Source organism: Phoenix dactylifera, unplaced genomic scaffold (genome assembly GCF_009389715.1).
Source record: "Phoenix dactylifera cultivar Barhee BC4 unplaced genomic scaffold, palm_55x_up_171113_PBpolish2nd_filt_p 001263F, whole genome shotgun sequence".
Classification (NCBI taxonomy): domain Eukaryota; kingdom Viridiplantae; phylum Streptophyta; class Magnoliopsida; order Arecales; family Arecaceae; genus Phoenix; species Phoenix dactylifera.
In genome coordinates, this window is record NW_024068597.1 from 78457 (window position 1) to 101197 (window position 22741).

A 22741-nucleotide genomic window follows, 5' to 3' on the forward strand; every position below is an offset into this window, starting at 1 on the left:
AACAAAGTTGCTGAAATATGGATTAAGTTTGAGTGTAATCTGTTTGGCAGCCCTGCAAAATATATGTGCTTTGCTCAGGTTAGAGTTGCATTACAATTTAGAATTTTGGACCGAGGTCTTTCAGCAGAGCCTAACTCAAATAAGTCAATTACAACTGACCTAACCCATCACTGCTAATAGATTGGACTGGATTCAAAAAATCAAGCTCAAATTGCATCTCTCAAGCATTTTTATTTAAAATGAGGGATATATAGGAAACATGCACCCAACTTTACTCAGTAGTTTTGTATAAGCTTAACAACCCTCACGGCTAAACTGACCAATATATGTTGTGTTCGAGATTTTTAATATAACACTGAGTGGTTAATATATGACAAGATGCATCATATAGTTCTACTTTACTCGAACGCAATGTGTCATCTGTATCAATGCATGAGTCTCACTTGTTAATCTAACATTTATAAGTATGTGTGGGCTAGTGAAGACTCAAAGGTGCTTGTTACTTGCTGGTAAAATCTCTTGATGGTTGCACTAGGTATCTGGGTTTAAGTCCTGCCATCCTCAGAAGTGGGCTTTATAGGTATTGGGGAAGGTCTATCTCATTGTGCAGCCTAAAATTGCCTGTTTATCAACATCCACCACAAGCTCTCTCTCTCTCTCTCTCTCTCTCTCTCTCTCTCTGTGTGTGTGTGTCCCTCTCTAAGAAAAAGAGAGGCTTGAGCATCATGCATTTCTTAAAAGTAAAGGCTTGATGGGCACATACAAGCAAGGACCAGTGTATGTGCCAGGCTCAGGTTAAGGAAGTAGCTGGCCCTAGCCAGCGTGCAGCCCCACAAGAAGGCATGGTAAAAGATTAGATGGAAATATAAAATGTATACCTCTTCTCAAGAGCATCCATTACATGCAACGGTGTGCACGCTTTTGTCTTGTTGCATGTGCGCACCCACGTATAAGGTGGAACAATCATGTTACTTAAGCCGACTTACGAATCATATCATGCTGAATCTCTGATCCAGAAGCCACACCATTCTTGCAGCCAGATTGCCCTTTAATCTCATTTTCTGACAAGTTTTTGATGCCCTCAGGCTTGGGCAATTCACTGTCGCTCGATGAAGAGGCCTCAGAGGAGGCTTCTGAATGTGCTTCAGATACAGAGGATTCAGGCTGTTGGAGAAGTGAAACAAGTGGTTGTTGCTGGGAGAAAGTGGAACCCCTTGAATTTAGGAAAGCATCCATCTTTTTATCATCCTCTTTCATCCGTTCAGCATACCTGTTGATGTCAAATCCAACTGGATTATGCCCACCAAAGGCAGATTCAAGTTTGTCCATGTCAAAGAGTTCGGTCATTATCTTTTGGCTGGCGACATCGTCAGAATAAACAAACTTTACTTTCTTGTATGTCTTGTGCTCCAGAAAAGGCTTTACCATCTGCAAGAGGAGCTTGCACTTAGTGACCACAACTGCAAGCAGGTGCATGAACCATGCGTAATGCAAGTGCACAGAAGTAGATTTCCTTTAAAAAGTTAAGTAAATAAAGAAGGAAGCACTAAGAAAGCAGGTATTGGAGCTAGTTACTGGAGAGATCAGAGCAGGTATGGTAAGCTAGGTAGAATTTTCTAACAACTAAGAGCTAGTTAATACAAAAATCTCTCTTTCTATAAATATAATAGATTTAGACATTTTGGTGGATGCTCAGTAAATTTAATGCATCATATTCTCATAGAAGTAATTAACAATTCCAAAGTGATGGAAATCTCCACTAATATGGAATTCTAAAATATGACAGTCATAAACCAACCAAAAATTTTCAGTATTTGATATGAAATCAAATTCACTTGAAATGATTTTTAAGGGGTTATTATGTGGTGTCCGATACTGTGGTTCTACTGAAACTATAGTTATTTACAACCTAAAAGGACTCTTAATGTCTTTCCGTTTGTTGGCACCGAGGCTTCACTATCCAGAACTGGAAAGACTCTGTGTGATAATCTCACTAGTTGGGCTAGAGTCTTTTGCAAAAGTTATTTAGGAACTGAACTGGTTCAGAGAATAATCTGAAGTTTCAAATTGGCAATACAGAAACAACTTCTTCATAGAATCAAGGATATTTTTTATCTTTGTATAGCAGTTTCACATAGAGATGAGTTTTTCTTTTTCTTTTTGTTACCCGGAAGCTCCCTCATGTGGAAAGGGGTGCCAACTCAAACTGAGTTTTAGCATCTGTTTGTAATAAATAGGTACAGAATTTTTCAGGACTGTCCTCTGTAAAGCTGTGCGATAATACTCTTGTAAGGTAAGCTTCACTGTTGACATAAGATTTTTGTTCCAGATAGTTCTCTTGTTCTAATAATTTGGAAGCAGTACTCCTCTCATCAGATGCAGCAATAGCTCCCACTCCAGTTACATAAACTAACAAAAATTAGCTCTAGATTTGTATACTCATCTCTATGTGCTCAGTTTGTTTTGGATGTTTTGTGTAGTTTCACTAGTCCATAAATTTAGTAAGGGTAATATAATGGACCAACAAATTAATTGCATACCTTCCAGAAGGATTCAAAGATCCTTGGAGGATTATAGGGGATTCCATAGGCCAGCCTTTCAGGATAGAAGTCTTGTAATACATGGGCTGTTTCACGAGTCACCTTTACCGATACACTTGCCATTGTCCAACCTTGAAAGTCAATGAGCCAAACCATCTGCTCCTGATCTGCTGCCAAGTTCAAAATGGCATTCTCCATACAATAAACCAAGTATCTGATCTGCCCTTCTGCTGAGTTGGTATTCTAATTACAGTGAGATAGCAAAACAGTCAGATGATGAAGAAATCTATTAAATATTCACAATTTTCTCTTATATTTCCCTCCCACCTGAAATCCAGGCCTCATAACAAGAACAGATCTTCCATATTTGTCAGAGTAATCAGCTCGGTAAATCTTTCCAGTAGCAGCTTCATGGGCAACATCTTCCTAGTAGTCAACAAGAAATTACATCAGGAAACAGAAAGCTACAAACAAACTTGTGATCATGTAGGCTTCACCAAAATATCAAGAATGAGTGGGCTCTAAAAATTCTATGCAGTTGATAAATAGCAACTTATCTGCACTTTCTTTCAAAATAAGGGCTTTGAAGATATAGAAATTTGATGCAGATTCTTCCTTCTTACAGTTGAATGATGGCACACTAATAAACTAAATGAAGGAGGTAGATCACTTAATCTTTGCGTTCTGTCAATTTTTGTTTCGCTCTTGCCAAATGTGGGCAAATGGTCATTGTGTCTTTTTGATTTAATGTTTTAATAAATTTAGCCTCTTCTTAGAGCTCTATTAGAGAGAAATTCACTACTATCAAATTGTGAGGAGTTATAATTCAGAAATAATTTGATTGGTCAGTGACCAACTTGGGTTAAACTACAATTCTTCAAGAACATAAAGAACTACCCATACCCAGCGAATGGCTTCTGGCTTGTATTTCAATCTCCATTTCACAGTCTCTTTCAGCATTTTACTTGCCTTTTCTGCATTCCAGTTTCTTGACCGGAGGTACCTTGATATTGAAGCATCTGAACAGAAGTCTGGCAGTGCTTCCGACAATGGACCAATAATCCTTCGAACTTCATTTATCTGCTTGGAAAAAGCATCAACATTACCTATATATGATAAGCATGATACAACAGGAATCCCTTAACAATGCTGTGATACATAATATTCAATAAAGATCTTAACATGCTTTCTCAGAAAAAGGAAGGAGCTTAAGATGCTTTTCAAGTGAAAACTATAAGATGCTTTTCAAGTGAAAACTATAAGATGCTTTGAGTGATAACCAAAATTCGGAATGAAGATTTCATGCATAAAACTTAAGAGGCATAAATAGAAGCATTTAGTTGGTTAAAATGAGTATCTTTACCTTTGCTCGCTGTTCTTCAGGAGACAAGGCTTTCTCAACAGCACTCGATCTTGATTTTCTCAAAAGCATTGTTATATAATTTAGCAAACTTCTGGAAGATCTAAAAATTAAATTAAAATGAGTACATCCGTATACCAGTAAGAAGATCAATAACAAAGATTGAATTTGCCTGCGAGGGAAATTTATAGCTAAATGAATCAACAGAATCAATATTTTATTTCATAGAAGAGAGTCTAGCTCCTAAGTAAACAACTTTAAATACCCAAATGTAGCCTATCTGGAAGAAAAAGAAATTAAGTTTCATTGATGTATATGATGCTGTTAGATATATGTTTTACATGATTCAGGGCTTATCTATCTTGTGCTGAGATTATTTTTCCAACAAAGCAATGAAATGTTTAGAATCAATTCTTAAGACTAAGATACAAATGCAAAACTTAACCAATTCATTCAACTAATTTTTAAGAACACAATCTACGCTTCCAAATTGAATCAGATTGAAAATTTGAGAGGTGATGTTTTCCAAGCCTGCTCTAAGCAGTGGTCTCAAAAACCAGATACATCTTCATCAGCTCTAAGATATACGCTCTAAGATATTGACATTCCAGTCTGATAGGATGACTATATTTTGGGATGTTGATGTTATTGTACAACGTACGGATTGTGGTCTATGGATTTTAATTATGATTAAATGATGGGATTTGTTAATGATGATGTAATCGTATGAAGCATGGATTACAAATTATGATACTTTATTACAGACGCCTTTTCATATATAATAAAAAATAAATGTTTATTTATTCTTGTATCCCAACTGTAATATATTCTACTTTTTAAATAATTATTACATTAGATTCTTTGTATAGTGTTGTATCCATTTCCTGTATCTGCGTACTTTACAATTTATAGGTTGGATGTGGGTTCAAAAGGAGAGTCAATAGGTATTCCAAATCTAGATCCAAGTTTCATATAATATACCCAGCATGGACCTGACTCAAACCGATCATATAATTCATAGTGTAAGGGTGTAAACTATAAAATTTATATACCTCACAGGACCTGGGCCTGAAACCTTATTAAAAATTCTTGTTTCTAATGTATGTATGGGTTTCTTAAGGGTATCTTGGGTATCAGGTTGCAAATGCACCCTCACAACATCTGCATTTTTTTCACTCAAAGGAGGGATAAAAAGCATGAGACAATTTTATCTGGAATCACTTTCATTAATTTAAAATCTATACAATCAGGACCTTATTATATTTTTAATATGTAACATCACGGTTCTGAAAATGGAATCTATATGTGGGCAGCTGGGGTACCTCAGCACTTAGCAGTATGCACCACCAAGGTGGACCAAGGTGGGTGCTTGTGCAATTCTTATTTAAAGACGGACAAATTCCAAATTTCACAAAAACAGATAAGAAATATAGGAAAGAAGGAATGAATCAGCAAAATATTTAGAAAATTAGTGAGATTATAGAGGTGGAAGAGGACAAACAAAATGAAGGTGAATGCAGAATGAGGGCAACAGGAGGAAAAGTAGGAAATAGAGGAGAGCAAGTAGTAGATGAGATACAGGATTGGATTCTGTTATTGCCTTTCATGTATACAATTTCCTATTGCCTCATATGTTTGCCATCTCCCAACACTTCTTGTCTACAGCCATAAATAGTCCATTGTTATTTGTCTCTCTTAAAACTTCAAAATGCTGTATTTCCATCACAGTTAATTACAAACTACAAAATAGTTTATTAACCAATTGAGAAAATAAAGGTCTTCCCATTTTGGGAAGTTGTACAACAAAGGAAAGTGCTTTCAGGTGTTTGACGCACCCTTTAAGTGTGTAATGGAAGTTTGTTGCCCATTAATGCTACCTTTGCAACTTAACACTCAACCAGTCCTCGTGTTTGGCAACAACTTCCATGAGTTACACAAATCCTCTCGTACCATAAGACATAGAGGACTTTTCATGTGCACGAGATGGGTTCTCCTTTTTATAACATTACTCATACAAAAAATTAAATTACCAAAAGAGAAATCAAAAAGATGTGTATCCATGTATATAAAAGTTATATTTGTGAGTGAGTTTAGCTGTAAGCAAGTCTTGTGGCATGTGGAGGGCTCCTTGTCTGTATCAAATTGCATGCTAACATATTGTGAAATCATGTGGAGAGATAGAATAATTTTCCTTCAGTTGGAAGGATCTAATCATGTTTGACGAGACTACAGGAGCTTTGTTGTCTAACAAGGAAGTACGCAATGTCTAATGAGTGTCAGGATGTTGGACTTATGCTGAAGATTAAGAGGCATGGACAATTAAGATGACTTGTTACTACTGTAAAACAAGGGGCATACAAAAAGGTACTGACGAAATCAAAGAGAATTTGAAAAAGGAGGAGGTTTCGAGAAGGAAAATATCCACAAAAAGGATAAAAGCTGGTCTTTGCTCCAAGCAAGTGTTGCTTTGCGGTTTCTTCCTGCAAGAACTCTTACTATAATGCTTGCTTTCTTATCTCGGGCTTATGCTTCACACATGCCCACATAAAGAGTGATTTGAGACCTACAAGCCTTACGGTGGTAGCAAAGTTGTGATGGAAAACAATAAATCATATGCAATTGTCGAAATAGGGAGCATAAGTGTGAAGAATTTTGATGGTGCTGTGCAAACCCTAACCAATTTTAGGCATGTCAGGTGGAGTTACTTCTAAAAGAAAAGATCTTCATAACACATGGGCAAGATAAGACTATGAAAATAAGGTTTGTTCCAACTCTATCATTGATAGGTGGAGGTTCACAAGATCATGATGGCGCTATATATGTGAGTGGGCTTAATTGCAGACATGTTTAGGTGATATCTTCAGGTAGAGAAGGTAGAAGGTTCAAGGGTTACCCAATAAAGCATCAACAAGAAGTCTAGTTCAAGGAAACCACTTGAGGGGGTATGCTCAAAGTCAACCAAGAAGAGAGGAATTCCCAAGTCTATGATCAAGACAAGCCAAGGTGGAGACCGTTGTGAGGAAGTCATGTTTTCTTACTATGGCAAATCTGTGTATTATTCAAGAGCTTTTTAATTCAATATAGCAGCCTTGCATGGAAATAAAAAAGGAGTTCTTGGCACCATGTCTCAAAATTCCATAATGCCAATGGTTTATGGAGTAGAAATCTAGGTCCTCTTGGTTCTATTTAGGAATTAGCAGGAACTGAGTCCCATGTGCATCAATAAGGCAAGGGTGAGTCCTCTTTAGACTCTGGCAAATTGTTCGGTGTGGAACACAAGAAAAGAGTATAAATGCTCTCTAGGTTGTCCGACTTCGAGAACAATGGAAAGCTAAAAAGGTCTACTAGCCATGAGTCCTTGGAACATACGTGAGTTTAGTTTGAAGTATACTCCGATAACTCGATACATATTAAGTTTTACATTGGATGGTCATGATGTCTCCACTACAACTTTGGGATTTATTAAAAGAGCTTTGGCTCTAAGGTTTTTGGCATAGATAGAAGGCAAGAGATTTTTAGGAGAGGGGCTAGAGAAGGTTGTGGCATATGCATGGTATGCTGAACCGACCCATACCGGCCGGTTCAGCCCGTACCGGACCAGTCCGATTCGGCTGTGGAAAACGGTTCCGGCCCCATAAACGGTTTCCGTTGCGTACCGGTGCGAACCGGACCTGTTCACAGAGCGCCCGCGCGTGGGCATTTCTGGCCCCATAAACGGTTTCCGTTGCGTACCGGTGCGAACCAGACCTGTTCATAGAGCGCCCGACAATCTCTTCCCAACATTCTGATAGTGAACCTGGCCTGTAATAGGTGGCAGGTGATGGGTCAGGTGGGTAGACCAGTTTGACTTGGATGGGTCACCAAACATTGCACCATAATATTCAATTTCTTTACCCCTAGACCTCATGTACATTTCTATGATATTGTTGACATCCATGAATTGAGATTTGAATCCAGCGACATATGTGTATTATCAAGAAATAATTCAAATTCAATACAGAACAAGTTTGCTTCTAGTGGAAGCCCAACCAAAACCAATCTTTATGGGTGCAACATCGGTGATCAAAAGCAAGATCTGAACCATTGGACAATGGTTCGTGAAGGATTAAATTGGACCAAAGCAGGCCCAACTTGAGAAAAGCATGGATTAGTCCTAAGCCAAGTTCTGACCTGTAACCAACCAACCCAACGCACTAACACCCCTGATTACAATTTGTCAGAGTTAGAAAAGACCAAAACATGAAGTGCAAAATCTATTGATGTAAGCCCTCAAAGAGGATAGTAAACACTGCATATTATATAAAGTGGTTTCTTAGGGGTCATCCGAAACATTCTAGCCATACCTTTACCTTCTACAATTCAATGCTGTAAATTTAGAACATGTGGAGCAAAATAATTGACTGTACCTAACAAAATCCTGCATACATGAAATATATTAAAGGGTGGCAAAATATAAACCTGATTTTTGAAATCTAGATCCAACAGATTGACAAGGGATTTATGATGCTGCTAGCAAAGCAACAAATGATTTGCAGTAAGCATGCAATGTTCTTGAGAATGAAACAACGAATCAGGAGCAAATAGCAAACAAGTACACCACAGAGTTTATATAACACATTGCTAAATTATTTAAATTTCTTGTAAGATATAGCATAATAATTTAAATGTATCCATTGCATGAATAGGCCTTTTAATTGATTATAGACATTTCAATGGATTTATATATTTCTTGATTCAGTCTATCCATTGATAATGACTATATGTAAAGAAAAAATATGAAAAATAGTTGATTTTAATAAATATATACAGCTTTGATCTATATGTCGTGTACTACTAATTCTAGACATTTACTGTCATCATATCTTGGGATGATCCATTTTTTTCTGATGGCACATGCTGAGCCTTTCTTTGCATTAAAAAAAATATATATATGTTTTTACTCCTTTGACCATGTTGTCTACAAATATCTATTAAATAGGTGGGATCTGTATGGAGAACATTTTCCATGAAAAGACCATGTAAGGGGACAAATGTGAAGTTTGCTTGACATTGCCAGATACCTAAAACATCTAAGTTTTAGGTCAAGCATAGCTATTAACATTGTATCTCATATTACAGTTATTTGGGAACTCGATTGAGAGCATACAGGAAACTCTACTGGAAAATGAGTACTATAATAAAATTCCGAGAATTTTGTTTTGCTGGGTGGAACTGTATATTATTGGAAAAATACTTAGTCTTCCACTACCTTGCAGATCTCATATTCAGATTGAGTAGAGATCTACAGAAGGTGCATATTTGACAAATGCAAAAAAAAAAAAAAAAAGAGACATATTGAATGCAAAATTGAGGATGTAAAACAGAACGAACATTGAACAACAGAAGGAAGAACAAGCAATCAATAAGGTAAAGTTTGTGGTAGTCAGCTAGATGGTCCTACCTACAGCCAGATCAGTGCAGCTTTCGCAAGCTGATTGTTATTATCAATGGAGTCTGCTTCAAGTAAAATGGTAAGTGTAGAATGTAAATTGAGCAAAAGCTCAGTAGTCACGCCATTCCTCCAAATGGAGGAGAATGGAAGAGACTCCCAGTTTCAAACTTGGGAGATGGCTCTCCCCACTCCTGTCATCAATTCTTTAAATAAAAAACATAAATTTTGTTTCCTTTGTGGGATCAGATCAAGAGCTCACAATCAAAAGAAAAAAATAAAAAACTTCTGTTAATAGAAGCCCCTAACGCCGATTCTAGGGACAAATGCTTCCAATATTCATCCGATTTCCCAACCTAATGTGCATAATATAAACTCCAAACTTCCATTTGGAGGGGAACAACCTTTCCATCTCATATGTGCATCCAATCAAACCAAGCCTTCTTTCTTCATAGGAGATAAATACAGAGAGATTCTTGAATGGATTCAATTTACATTCAAGAAATATATGAATCGCGCTGAAAGACCACTAAGAAATAAAAATAAAATACTATAAAAATAAGATACCATCAATAGAATCAAGAGAGAGCATCACAAGACACAAACAACCCAAAAGGTTTGGGAAGAAGGATGAAGAAAGCCATTTACCTTTTCAACTATAATCTGCTAGCTGGTTTCTCACGGACCTCATCTCTAACAGATAAAAACCAAGCAGGAGATCCAGGAGACGTGGCTCCAGAACAAAGTCTACGGTGAGACGAGAGGCGATGGGAGCAGGAGGAAGGACTTACGGCGGTGCTGGTAGGTGGACCTGGAAATCTCTCTCATGCGTGTTTGACCAATTGTTGGTCGCGTGTTGAATGGTCGCCGTCACCCAATTAACTCCCAAGGTCTGATCTTAAAAATAGAAATAATCACGTATGAATTATTTAAAACTTTTTAATTTACTTTCAAAATTTAATTTAATGCAACTAGAACATAGACCTTTTAACTTCGTTCAATTCGGACTCTCACTATAAATTCTATCCAGCTGCGGTTACGAAATTATCACATGATGTGTTGTCATATGAGACATGATTCTTTTCTGCCATATAAGCTAATCACGCAACATCACGTAACATTTTCTTCATGCCATTGCCAGCCAGCCAGAATTGATGATCAGAGTCTAAATTGAATGAATTTAAAATTTTCAAATAATTTAGAGTTTTTTGCATTATTATTTTTTAAAAATATAACCATGATGATGGAATCTATCTATGTATGTTATAACTACCCATGCTTCTTATTGTTGTCTTCATCCGTTGGTGCAAAAAAAAACACAAACTCCCGACAAGCCTGCGAGTGTTCTTTTGCTATAGCACGCTAACTAGTTCCCAGGTGTCACAAGCTCGACAAAACCTTCCAACCAGATCCAAGCCGGTTATTGCGCGTGTTAGCCCTGCATCCATATCCTAAACGGTTTCATGTTTCTTCAACGGCATTATTCCGTTATAATTGACCTACACCATGACTGTCATTGGTTATCTCCCTCAAAAGTATTATTTCAAATTTTTATTATTAATATAGTCATTGTTATAAAAGTTATTATAATGATGATATATATAGAGGAAAATAATAATGTTATTCACTGTTGACTGGATTAAAATATTATTTTTTAGAAACTGACATCAACATGACTGGTTAGTAACTGCAAAGAGATTTTAGTTCTGCAAAAGGCTCAAGATTATCCTCCCCACCCCAAGACCCCTTGGTAAGCGTTATGTATTTTTCAAAGGAATATACCAAATAAAGAAGCTACAAAAAATTTAAAGAGGGTCCCATAATAATACAATCAAAATTACTCATACCAATTAGAACTGTACTATACTAATATCAAACCGATATACAATCTCATACCATACTGACACTCGATATATTTTGCCATTTTGTATCGTACTGCATACCGATATTATAATAAAAATGATATCAGTATGGGGTCTAATACCGAAATGGTGAATCTTGAATACAACAAACTAAAAAAAAAAGGTTTTTAGAAAAAATCAAATATATTCGTTCCTTTAAAAGCTAGGCATTTTGTCAATCATCCACTCTAGAAATTAGAGGCTCTCCCAACCAATGTCCTATAACTCATCACACGAGGAAACAAGTTTTTGAAGTGGGCAATAATCCAAGAATGAAATTTCTTGCATTCTAATCAAAGTTCAAAAATGCAAGTCAAATTCAACAGCTTTAAGTCTTGCTTCACTAGAAATCCATGCAAGAAATATTTGAAGACCATTAATAATGACAACATTTGTCTTGACCCACCACAAAAGTCAAAGAAGCTAAGTCACCAAAAGAGCCAACAGCAAAGCAGAGAAATATCAAAAGAAAGTAGTATCCAACCCAGTTTAACATAAAAGAAGAAACATTTGGCAACCAGTTGTAAACAATCTGTCTTTGGCCATGCAAGGGACCTACTTCCTTAGAAGAAAAGGAAATCATGGAACAATAACCTCTTTGTGCTTACATCAAGGATATCACGTAAGGTGGAGAATACTTAATAGAAAAATGCAAGGATTAATTTATTCTTCTGCAACCTTTCTTCGGTAGGCTAAGAGGTATCAACCCTATATTATCCACATGGGGCACCTCGTTGAATCTTTTCTTCAAAGTTTGGCAACCAAGCACCGCTTATCATGTTCGCCACCACCTTTCCCTTGTGCCTTTTTTTCATATTTATCCTCAAACGACATTCTATTTCTTTTTTTTTTTTGCTGAAACGGATGATTCATATATTTTTAGTATGGATATATCCACTAAAGTCAGAATATAATAGGTCTTGGAGGGCTCTAGGCAGTTTCCTTTCTCCAACCCACAGGGTGCCTCCGGAGTGAACGGCCACATACGAGGCCATCTAGTCTGCGGCCCCGTCTGCCTCTCTAAAGATATGCTTGGTCTGAAAGGCTACTCTATTACTCATCATGGCCCAAATATCCCAAAACAGAAGGTGGCCCCCTCCCTCGCTACTGGAGCCACCTTGAATCCAGCCGACCACAGTGGTCGAGTCGCCCTCAAGTATAATAAAGCCAGCCTGCAACACTTGTCTAGCGTGGCTCAAACAAGCCCATGTTGCCCTCGGCTCAGCAGTAGAAACTGAGGTGTCGAAGATCTAAAAGCGTCCAGCAGCCACCACACTAGAGTTCGGGCCTTTGGTAACAAGCCAGCACCTCCCCTTCGTCCACCATCAAGCACGCATCTATCAAAGTTGACCTTAAGAAAATTTAGGGATGGGGGCTCCTAGGTGAAAAACACCGTCTGAGATGCTACACAAGCAAAGAAAGAGCTCCAGGTATCCCAAGCTATTAAAGGTTCATATGGCAGGTCAGCATGCTTGATCTCAGCCGCTTGTACCGAGGCACGCTCCACAACAACCCTCGAAAACAGACAGCTCTCGCCGAAGGTCCGGGTGTTCTTTGCCAACCAGATTTGGTAAATAATGTAGATTTCCTCCACAGCCATCTACCGTGCTTGGGAGGCATCGGCCCATCGACGAATCGCCTGTAGGAAGCGGCCCAGCTGGCTCCGAAAATTTGGTGGGAACTCAATAAGCCTCCAAGCTCTCCTAGCCCACTCACACTAAAATAGAGTATGATCCATAATCTCCTCCACCTGACAGTTTGAGCATTAGGGTTGGATGCTCATCCTCTTTTTCTCAGCACCGATCACATTGGCAGTCGCTTCCAGGCCACGTTCCACAAAAATAGTGTCGCCTGCAGGTGAAGACCAAATCTCCAGATCTAAGCACAGTTCAACCCCAGCCCATGCTCACCCACTTGAATATTAGCTCTATAGGATGTGCTCCAAATCCTCATATCTGGGCCAGCGCACCTCAGTACTGGAAGTGACTCGACCCATTCTATAAGATGCTCTCCGAACAGCTGGCCAATCCTGCCCGCATCCCACTCCGCCCCCTCTGGTACTAGTAGATTGCAAATCCGAAGGTTGCCTCAACGCTAATCAAAGTCGGCCAAAGTCTCAAAGGGAGAGATTCCACCCAAGGGTCCTCCACCACATCCACACTCTGCCCATCACCAATTAGCCATCTAGTATTTGTCAATGCAATAAGCACATACCTGCATTTTTCTCACCATAGAAAGGAGTACCTCTGTCTACTCGGCGCAACCCCATCGGTCTGGGGGCGGCCATACCTAGCTGTCATCACTTGACTCCAAAATTTCTACTGCTCAAGGAGGAGACTCGCCGCATAACATGCAATGAACGCCTCTCTCCTCACCATAAGGGACTATACCCCCAGTCCTCCCTTCTAGATTGGCATGTAGACTCTTTCCAAAGCCAATAAATGCACCCTATGGCCGCCTCTGTGCGAGCACCAAAGAAAGTTCCGAAGGAGCCGCTCGATCCCTAACAGCATTGTCATTGGAACCACAGTATTAGACATGAGGTTAACTAGCATGGAACTCAAAACCGACTTGACTAGCATTAACCTGCCCATCATAGATAGAGAAGACGCCCTCCAGCCCTCTAGCTGGTCCTAGACCCACAGAACCACCCCGAAGCACTCTGACACCCGCAGCCTCCTCCCACATATAGGGACCTCTAGGTAGCTCCACGGCCCCTCCTGCTCCTGCGTCCCAAGGATCCCCCTGATCTTCGGCCTCACCCGCAACTCCATCCTTGGAATGAAATAGATAGTGGACTTATGAAGATTCACTCTCTGCCTCAAGGCATCTCAATAGTCCGCCAATATACCTTTGAGGGTCACCGCATCCCTCACCCTCGCCAACAGGAGGTAATCATCTGCAAAAATAATGCGAAAGATCGGTCAGGCATCGATGGCTGGTGTATAGGCCTCCAGCTCCTGATTTCAACAAACTGCTCATAGGACACGAAAAAGTATATCGGCACAGATAATAAATAGGTATGAAAACAAGGGACAACACTAGTGAGGCCCGATGATGGATCAAAAGAATGCCTGATGGTGGACCAAAAGAATGATGATGGTGTCCCATTGATCATAATTGAGAAGACAGGTCCCTGCATATAGCCCAGGACCCAGGCTATCCATGTCTCATGGAATCCAAAACTCTCCAGTGCTCGCCTGAGGAAGTTCCATCGAATCCTGTTATAAGCCCGCTCTATATCCAATTTGACTGCCATCAGACTCCGCCTCCTCAGGGCTCGCTGCAGGTCCGACATCATCTCCTAGAAAATTAGGACATTATTAGAGATATTTATGCCCCCCACGAAGGCCTCCTGCTCTTGATAAATGATGTATGGGAATAAATGCTTCATCATGCCCACCAAAATTTTTGTTACGACCTTGTAGAGCGTGGTGCAAAGATTGATGTGCCTAAAGTGGCTGGGCTCCGCCACATCCTGGCATTTCGGTATAAGGGTGACATAGGTGGCCTTCCAGTTCTCTGCCATCACTGCCCTACTGAAAAACAGCTGGACTACCTCCACCACCGCCCTCTGGATGATGCACTAGTACCTTCGAAAGAAGAATGGAGGAAACCCATTCAGCCCGGGGGCTTTATCCTCCACCAGAATTAGACAGTTGTCCAGACCTCTATCTCCAACATAGGCCAAGTCAAAGTTGCACTCTGGTGCCGGGATCTGGCCAGCCAACTCTGAAAAGCTGTCCTTCGTCCACCTAGACCTGAAGAAGTCGATTAGGACCTATCTGACCGCACTCTCCTCCTTCACTTGCTACCCCGCCCCAACTCTCAAGGAACGGATCATATTCTTCTGCCTTCTAATGATGGTCGTCCGATGGAAAAAAAATTGATATTTCCATCCTCCTCCTTTATCCACTGAACTCTGGATTTCCGTCTCTAGAAGACCTCTGTGGCGAGCTGTTGCCAAAAGACCCCCATGTTAGCCTCCGAGAGCTCGCCACTGATATCCTCCCTCCCTTGGAGATCAGCGATCGATGCCTCCACCTCCTCCAGCCTTGTGAATATGTTACCCATTACCTCGCAGTTCCACCTCCGAAGTCGCCGCTCTATAAGCTCCAGCCTGAGCGACACCCTCTGCATAGTATCACCTCGCACCGTACTCCCCAGGCCTTCCAAACTATGTCCCAGAACTGGAGGTACGACAACCACACATTCTCAAAGCGAAAAAGACTGAAATGGCTCGTGTAAGAGGCAACAGTAATCAACAATATACAATAATCCGAAGCAATCTGGGGAAGGTGACAAACTTGGTAGGCAGGAAAGTAAAGGACCCAGCACAAAGAAGCGATGACCCTGTCGATCCGCTCCCACTCCCTGACATAGCTCATCTGGTTATTGCACCAGTTGAATCGTGGCCCAGAGTAACCAAGGTATAACAGATCATTCCTCATTAGCAAATCTCGAAACTCCCTTCTCTCTACTTTGTCGATATAGGCTCTACCACCCCTTTCTCATTAGGCCCCTAGATATAGTTGAAATCACCTACCACCACTGTCAGGATGCCTAGAGAGACAAGGTTGGTGATCTCACCCTAGAGAACTCTTCTGATCCTATAGTCGGTACTAGCATATACACCGCATAGAACCCAAGGGGCTTCATTAGGTTCAGAGATGACCATTACAACCTTCTGAGTGCAGTTGTGAAATACATCCACAGTGGCTACCCCTCGCTTCCACAATACCAAGATACCCCCCAATAACCCCTGAGACTCTACTGCAAAAGACAAAAAACAAACCTCTGGGTCATTCACTTGGGTCAATCTTCTAAATGACAACATGAACAAGGGCTTGACCGCCCTCCTACAATTCTATGTAAGAATCTTCAGTCTACACCACCTTGATGGGCAAACTCTGGCATACTTCCCTCCAGAGCCCTGATTTCTCAACTTCAATCTGGGACGGCTCATCTCCTTACCCCTTCTCCCCACCAAAGTTCGGTAACTCCCCCATCACTGCTGCTCTCACCCTTAGCATGGCAGTGGGATGGTCCATGGCTTCCACTGCCTGACCCACATCCACCTTGCCAACCGCCGATCCTCCCCCACAATCTTCCACCTCCGGCCCAATCAGCTCAACTGCATAGGGCACTGCATCCCCATTACCTGGACACAAATCCTCTTGTGCGATCGTGTCCATCCACTCCTCTAAGCCTTTCTTCGAAGAAGGTTGAGCAGGGTATGGGAGGTTGAAGGTGGCCGGTGACAGAGCCAAGCTCGGGGCCACCGTCGTCATAGAAGGAGTCGGCATCACGGCAATGGGCTGGCCAGCCTCTAGCTCCCCCACTCCCAAATCTCAGTCGGCCCCATCCGCTAGCGACATGCTCGGGCCGGCCACTCGTGACACTCGGCCCATGCTTTCGGGCTGCCCCACTCGCGGGCTCTAGGCAAGCCTGCTCGTCTCAGTCGTTTGGGTCACGGCTGACCCACCATCGGAGAGGCCCGACCCGCGCTCCCGGGCTGCCCCCTGTAGTTTGGCCTGACCTATTGGTAGACGTTGGGCTCTTGAGCCTCTTGTTGGATGGCCTCGGGCCCGCATCGGCCATTTGAATCTCTGGGCTAGCCTGCAGCCCGACCAGCCCAGAAGCCCCCGCCTTCTCCATCAAGTCAACTAGGCTCGATAACGGATCAAAACCTGAGCCAACCCGGTGCCGACTCAGCATCGACCTCGAGCTCGATCCCAACTTTCCTCCCTCTTTGGCCGAATGCTCCTTTGGAGGCGAACGCCGGTGAGCCAACTTCGCCTGCTTCTTCCAGCCGTCTGAGTATGGTGGGGATTTGGAAGAACTCGGACGGCCCAGTGACGACTGCAACCTTAAGGAAGATAACTCGGGCATGGACTCAGTCGTCTTCCTCGGTTGCGGTGGCCCCATTGCTGTTCAAGGCATTCAGATCCGCGTCGCTGCTAGCCAAGGGCTGAAGATCAGCCTTCGGATCTCCTCCCCCAAGCTCGACTTCAACTCACCGGGATCGCCACCTGTCTCCACCACCTTGGGGGTGGGGGTCCACGGCCGATCTCGCCCCTCCTCCGCCTACGCCGGAGCCGAGAACCTGCAATCCACCTTCACATGCCCGATCCTTCCGCACTCGAAGCAAAACTCTGGGACGTTCTCGTAGATGAAGGGCTGCCACAGCACCCTCGTCTTCCCCTTGATATGGACTTCAAGCAGCAACGACGTCGTGGCATCAATGGCCACCTTCACTGGGGCGAAGCCCATCATCCTCTACTGCTCCATTACCCCATTGACGATGAGTAGCTGATTCGCCACCGTAGTGATCCGAAGGATGGTCTCACTCAACCAATACTCCACCGACAATCAGGTAGCCGGATCCAGACTACCACCATCTTCACAGCATCCAAGCCCGACACAAAGTCGGGAGTCCATAGCTCCATGGCCGGGAGCTGCCCCGCCACTACTCATGGCCCTCTGGTGAGGGTGCGATGCCGATCCGCCATCGATTTGAACCTCAGTGCGAGGTGGTCTTCGGCTAGGGGAACTGCCACCACCTTCGCCTCTGTCTTCCCCCGGGCCGTGACATCTCGGGCCACCCAGTCAATCAGCACTCGATGACCAAGACTGTGAACCACCACCGCCAACCCCTCCCACTCCCTCCGTGATGCCTCTATGGGTTCCTCCAGTAACTCGAGCACGGTCGTGAAAAATTGCCGGAGGTTCTCCATCTCCACTTTCGAGACCCGATGGGTCGCCTAAGCTCCGGGCTTTATCTGAGCGTCCGATTCCCCCCGCGCTGGCTGCGCCCAGCCATCACCCACGGCAGCGCTAGCCACCGTCTTTCCAGCTTTCGACCTCCCATCCAACTCTATCATGCATGAATATTGATGCAATCGTCTCTAAGCGAACTAGCCGATGTTCCTCATAACACCAAGGCTTTCATCCTTGGCAATCGGTGCTGCCTATTCCTCTTTCCATATGGCTCATAAACTCTCATGTGGAATTAAAGTCCAATGGTCTTTGCCTAAAGAAATGATTTTGTTTTTTTTTGATAAACCAACAAAAGATCCCACAAAATCACTTGGAAAAGCCCCAAGAATATTCATCTAAGAAATGCATTTGAATTTTTCTATCTCCTTATGATCAAGGTGGGTTGACAAATCAACTGCCGTGCACTGGAATTTTTTCTCCTTCTTAAATAAAGGTGGTTGCTCAAATCAACTAACTTAAAACAAGTTAAAGAGACATCTAATAAATGGGGCTACCTTGATAGAGATCCACTGGAACTTTTTCTCCTCCTTAAATAAAGGTGGTTGGGCAAATCAACTAACTTGAAACAAGTTAAAGAGACATCTAATAAATGGGGCTACCTTGATAGAGATCACCTTTTAATTTCTGGCTCCCACATCCCAAAACTATCCATCCTGGGTGCACCAAAGCACTCCAAGCAAATGACAAGCAAGCAACAGAAAATAAGATAGATCAAGTGATGTACAAAAACGAGACCTGTGTATCCTCCCTAACTAATTGAAGACCCAAAAAAGAGGTTAGTCTTAAACTTCCTCTACTTCTATAATAATTATATGCCTTTAGTCCCAAACAATTGATCCAGAAGGATCATCTAACCTACATTGGACCAATATTGCCACTTTTTGTAGGTGTAGATAAGCTTCAGGAGCAAAATCCACCTTAGTGCTTAACCGAGTATCGAAACTTTGAGACAACAGTCTCTAGTCACCCAACAACTTACAAAAAATGAAAAGTTGATAAGGAAATTAACTTTATAATGTTAAAGATAAACAAATGCTAGTTGGAATTTAAAACAAGTGTTCTAATGCTTGGTCTTGGTCTTGGATGCAAAATACAAACTTTAAAGAGTTTACAAGAAGGTGTGGTGAAAAAGAATGTCTCAAAGGAAAGCAACTATCTTCTCAATGCGTTGCAGAGTAAATATGGCATCAACTTATTTTCCTATGATTCGATTATGAAGACACTTTCACAATCTAAGTTTTATGATCCATCTCTACATGCTGCCCAGCAGCATCATGTCATGCTCGGCAAGAGAGTCATTCCTAAACAATATGAAGTTTTGGTGTCATTTTGGAGCAACGATCAAGTGAAGGTAAAATACATAACTTATTTTCATAATTTCATCCTCATAATATCATAAATATATAATTTGGCTCCAAATGTGCTTAGTTATTAAAATTTTTATTTTACCATTTTAGATATGTAGTTTTAAAAATAAATCCAGTCGAGAAAAGCAAGAGTTTAGTCATACCCGAAGTACAAGAAACTTTGCAGCCATCAGCGAAGAGCAGGTAACTCGCTAGCCTCCTTCGAAGCTATAAATATGTTGCCACATGTCACATATTTACCAATAAATGCGTACCTAATTACTAAGAATCCAATTATTGCAGGCTTTAAAGTCACAAGATGGCGGGCTACCTACATGGGCAAAGCTTTTCATACTTAGGCCATATTTGGGGGAGTTTTGGGAGGGCCAAAAAGTACTTTCTGGCTCTCTAAAAGTACTTTTAAATAAAAAATGGTGTTTAGTAAAATTTTCGGAAAGCTGTTTCAGCTTTTGCGGGAAGCTGAAAACAGCTTTTAGGGAGAAGCTCCAATTTGGAGCTTTCCGAGAATACTATTTTCAGTTGTGTCGGAAAGCTGTTTTTTAGACCAAAATATCCCCATTTAAATCACACTTTTTTTCCCAAAACCCTTATCCCGCCTCTTCCTTTCTCCCTTTCCCTCTCAATCTTCTTCTTCCTTTCTCTCTATTTGTTAGAGAGAAAAATGGTCATTAGAATGATGAAAAATTAATTTACACTAATAATTATAATATTTTATATATTTATTATTGTATTATACTATAAATATTATATTATATTATATTATATCATAATACATTGATATGTTATGTTAAATAATTTAATATTATATTAAATTATTATTCTATAATACATAATGTTATAGTACTATATTATAATAATATTATATTACATTATATTAATATTATACTATATCATATATTTATGTATTAATACATATTATATTTTATTATGCTCTATTATATAATACTGGTAATGTCCTTTATGGTCATTTTGTCATACAAAAGTACTTTCTCAGTTTGTTTACCAAACACATGTTAAAGTGCCACAGCACTTTAGAAATATAGTTACCAAACAGCAAACAGCTTTTTATAAACGCTCTACTTCCAACAGCTCTACTTCCAAAAGCTCCCCCAAACAGGGCCTTACCCATCAACATAAGGATAAGACTTCTATGAATGATGGGACGACACAAATAATTGTTCGACTAAGGATTTAAACTTTCACTTCTTTCTTTTAAATTATTTTTGAATTACTATCTATAATAATCTAAATTATTGGTTTTCTATTTCAAGATAAGCTACGTGAGGCTGCTATCAAGAAACCTGAGTTCGCGAGAAAAGGTGCCACCCTTGATGATCCATATGTGATAGTCATAGGCTAAGAGAAAAGTGGGAGCATTTGAATGGTAGGATTAGGTCCCTTACTTGAGAACCACTGGGGTAAGAATAAGAACCATGTCGAGGCTGAAGGTGGCTGAAATTAATAGGAGGTTTGTGCCTTGAAGTAAGAGTTACAAGCATATCAGCAAGAGAAGGAAGAACTTCAAGAAAAATGCATAGATGTATAGTGAAAGTATATGGACATAGAGCAGAAATACTCAGAAGTGTAGACTCAGCTTTTTTCTCTCGTACAGATTGTACAAGAATTGCGTAATTAGACACCCACAAAGTATAGAGTTGATAAGTTATGTGCCCCCCTCCTTGCATAATAGATAGATGGTCCTCTGAAGTTTGTTTGAAAAATTTTTATAACATATAAAATTAATGTAATATTTGACTTCTTTCTTTGGTCATCATATGTAGCCAATTGATGCAAGACCGATACATCCTCTCGGCTTGATATCCTTAAGTCATTTTGTACCAACTCGTAAGGCAGGATGGTATATAAGGATTCTTACCTCTTCGCTAAGAACTACACAAACTAACTACTGTGATTTATGAACTCGGGTGCACAGAATCCTGCTCAACGTCTCTTTGTCTTAGAGATTGTTCTCCTACAGAACGAAGTCATTATTAAAAATTACCAAGGTTATTTGACAACTCAGAATCCTCTATTGACCCAGGACTATCCAGCAATCCTTACAAACAATGATCTTCTAGATCAAACTAGAGAGAGAAAATTCCAACTAGAGAGAGAATTTAGAGAGAGAAACAATTCAGGTAGAGAGAGAAAGTCCCGTAGAGAGAGAAAATTCAGTAGAGAGGAAGTCCAGTAGAGAGAAAGTGAGAAACAAGAGAGAGAAACCCAATAGAGAGAGGAGAGAGAAAGAAGAGAAAAGAGAGAGAATGCTCTTTTTCTCCTCAGAATAGGGGAGAGTCTCTCTCTCCCTTCCTCTTCTCAGATCAGAGGGTGGTAGGCCAAGGTGGCCCAACCTCTAGTGATGACAGCCTTGGGCAGCCCTTCGGCCGCGACACCACCGACGATGGTGGTCAGCCGACACACTATGGGAGAAGAAGAGAGGAAGAAAAGTGAAAGAAAACCATCAAACAACCACTCAAACTTGGCTTGATCATGGCCGATCTCTCTGATTGACGGCCACATGAACTCAGAGCTCTCGAGAGGCGGTGAAGCTCAGTCAAACCCGGCGGCAGATGGCGGCGGGGCTCGGGAGAAGAGGCCGAAATAGGGCACCCCTGTTTCAGATGGAAATCCAGCGACTTGCCGACTCTATTCAAGGTGAAAACTGATGGCTAGATGACCGGAAGGAAGAGAGAGGAGGGTGGCTCGGGTCTTTCCTCAGTCCGCCAACAATCCGACGACGTTTTTGGCAAGGATTTGAGGAGAAGACTTGGTGAGGCATACCTGGAATCGGTGGCATTTTTCGACGATTTTGGTGTGGAAATCATAAGAGGGGAAGGGGAGATATATATAGGCAAGATTTCTAAATTTGATTCGAACTCTGGACTGCCCTCAGGGAGTCCTCCTTTCCGCCCTCGGAGAGTCCTCCTTTCCGCCAAGCACGGGTCAATTCTAGGCCTGGCCACCCCACAAGCCCAAACAGAACCGGGCTTTTGCGGTATCGGGCTAGCCCACAAGCCTTTTTTTTCTGGGTTATTACAGATATATGATTCCATTTTCCTATTTTGAGTCTTGTACAAGCCAAATAATACTAACAATTGTAATAGTAGCTGATCTCTAACAGTCACTACCTCCATTTCCTTAAAAGAAAGGCCCAAAGCTACGTTTTTCGGTATGAGTCGTATTTATTAGCCGATAGTCACGCTATTTGAGTATCTTTAAGTTTACAAAAGAACATTTGACAAGACATAGGCGAGGACTTTCCTAGAATACTAGAACCATGGAGTAAATTTGGCAAGTGGAATCCTTCAAAGAAGTCACAAATAGTTAAGTAGGCCTCCAGATTGTTCAGTTCGTTGGATAGAGAA

The 22741-nt window shown here is 41.2% G+C and overlaps 1 protein-coding gene across 2 annotated transcripts; it reads right to left on the reverse strand.

The window, feature by feature from the left end:
* Positions 1 to 800: 800 nt before the first annotated feature.
* On the reverse strand, positions 801 to 10132 carry LOC120108304 (phosphatidylinositol transfer protein 3-like). 2 transcript variants are annotated; one of them, XM_039121891.1, is made up of 6 exons: positions 9977 to 10132; positions 3904 to 4003; positions 3444 to 3620; positions 2868 to 2966; positions 2541 to 2783; positions 801 to 1428 (listed from the first exon to the last, which is right to left on the reverse strand). In XM_039121891.1, exons 2-6 carry the CDS (start codon positions 3970 to 3972, stop codon positions 973 to 975), a joined length of 1044 nt encoding a protein of 347 aa, XP_038977819.1. In that variant the 5' UTR covers positions 3973 to 4003; positions 9977 to 10132; the 3' UTR covers positions 801 to 972. The 2 variants fall into 2 exon arrangements, with proteins under 2 accessions (XP_038977819.1, XP_038977820.1); XM_039121892.1 differs by having other exon boundaries at positions 3904 to 3994; positions 9977 to 10117.
* Positions 10133 to 22741: the final 12609 nt, after the last annotated feature.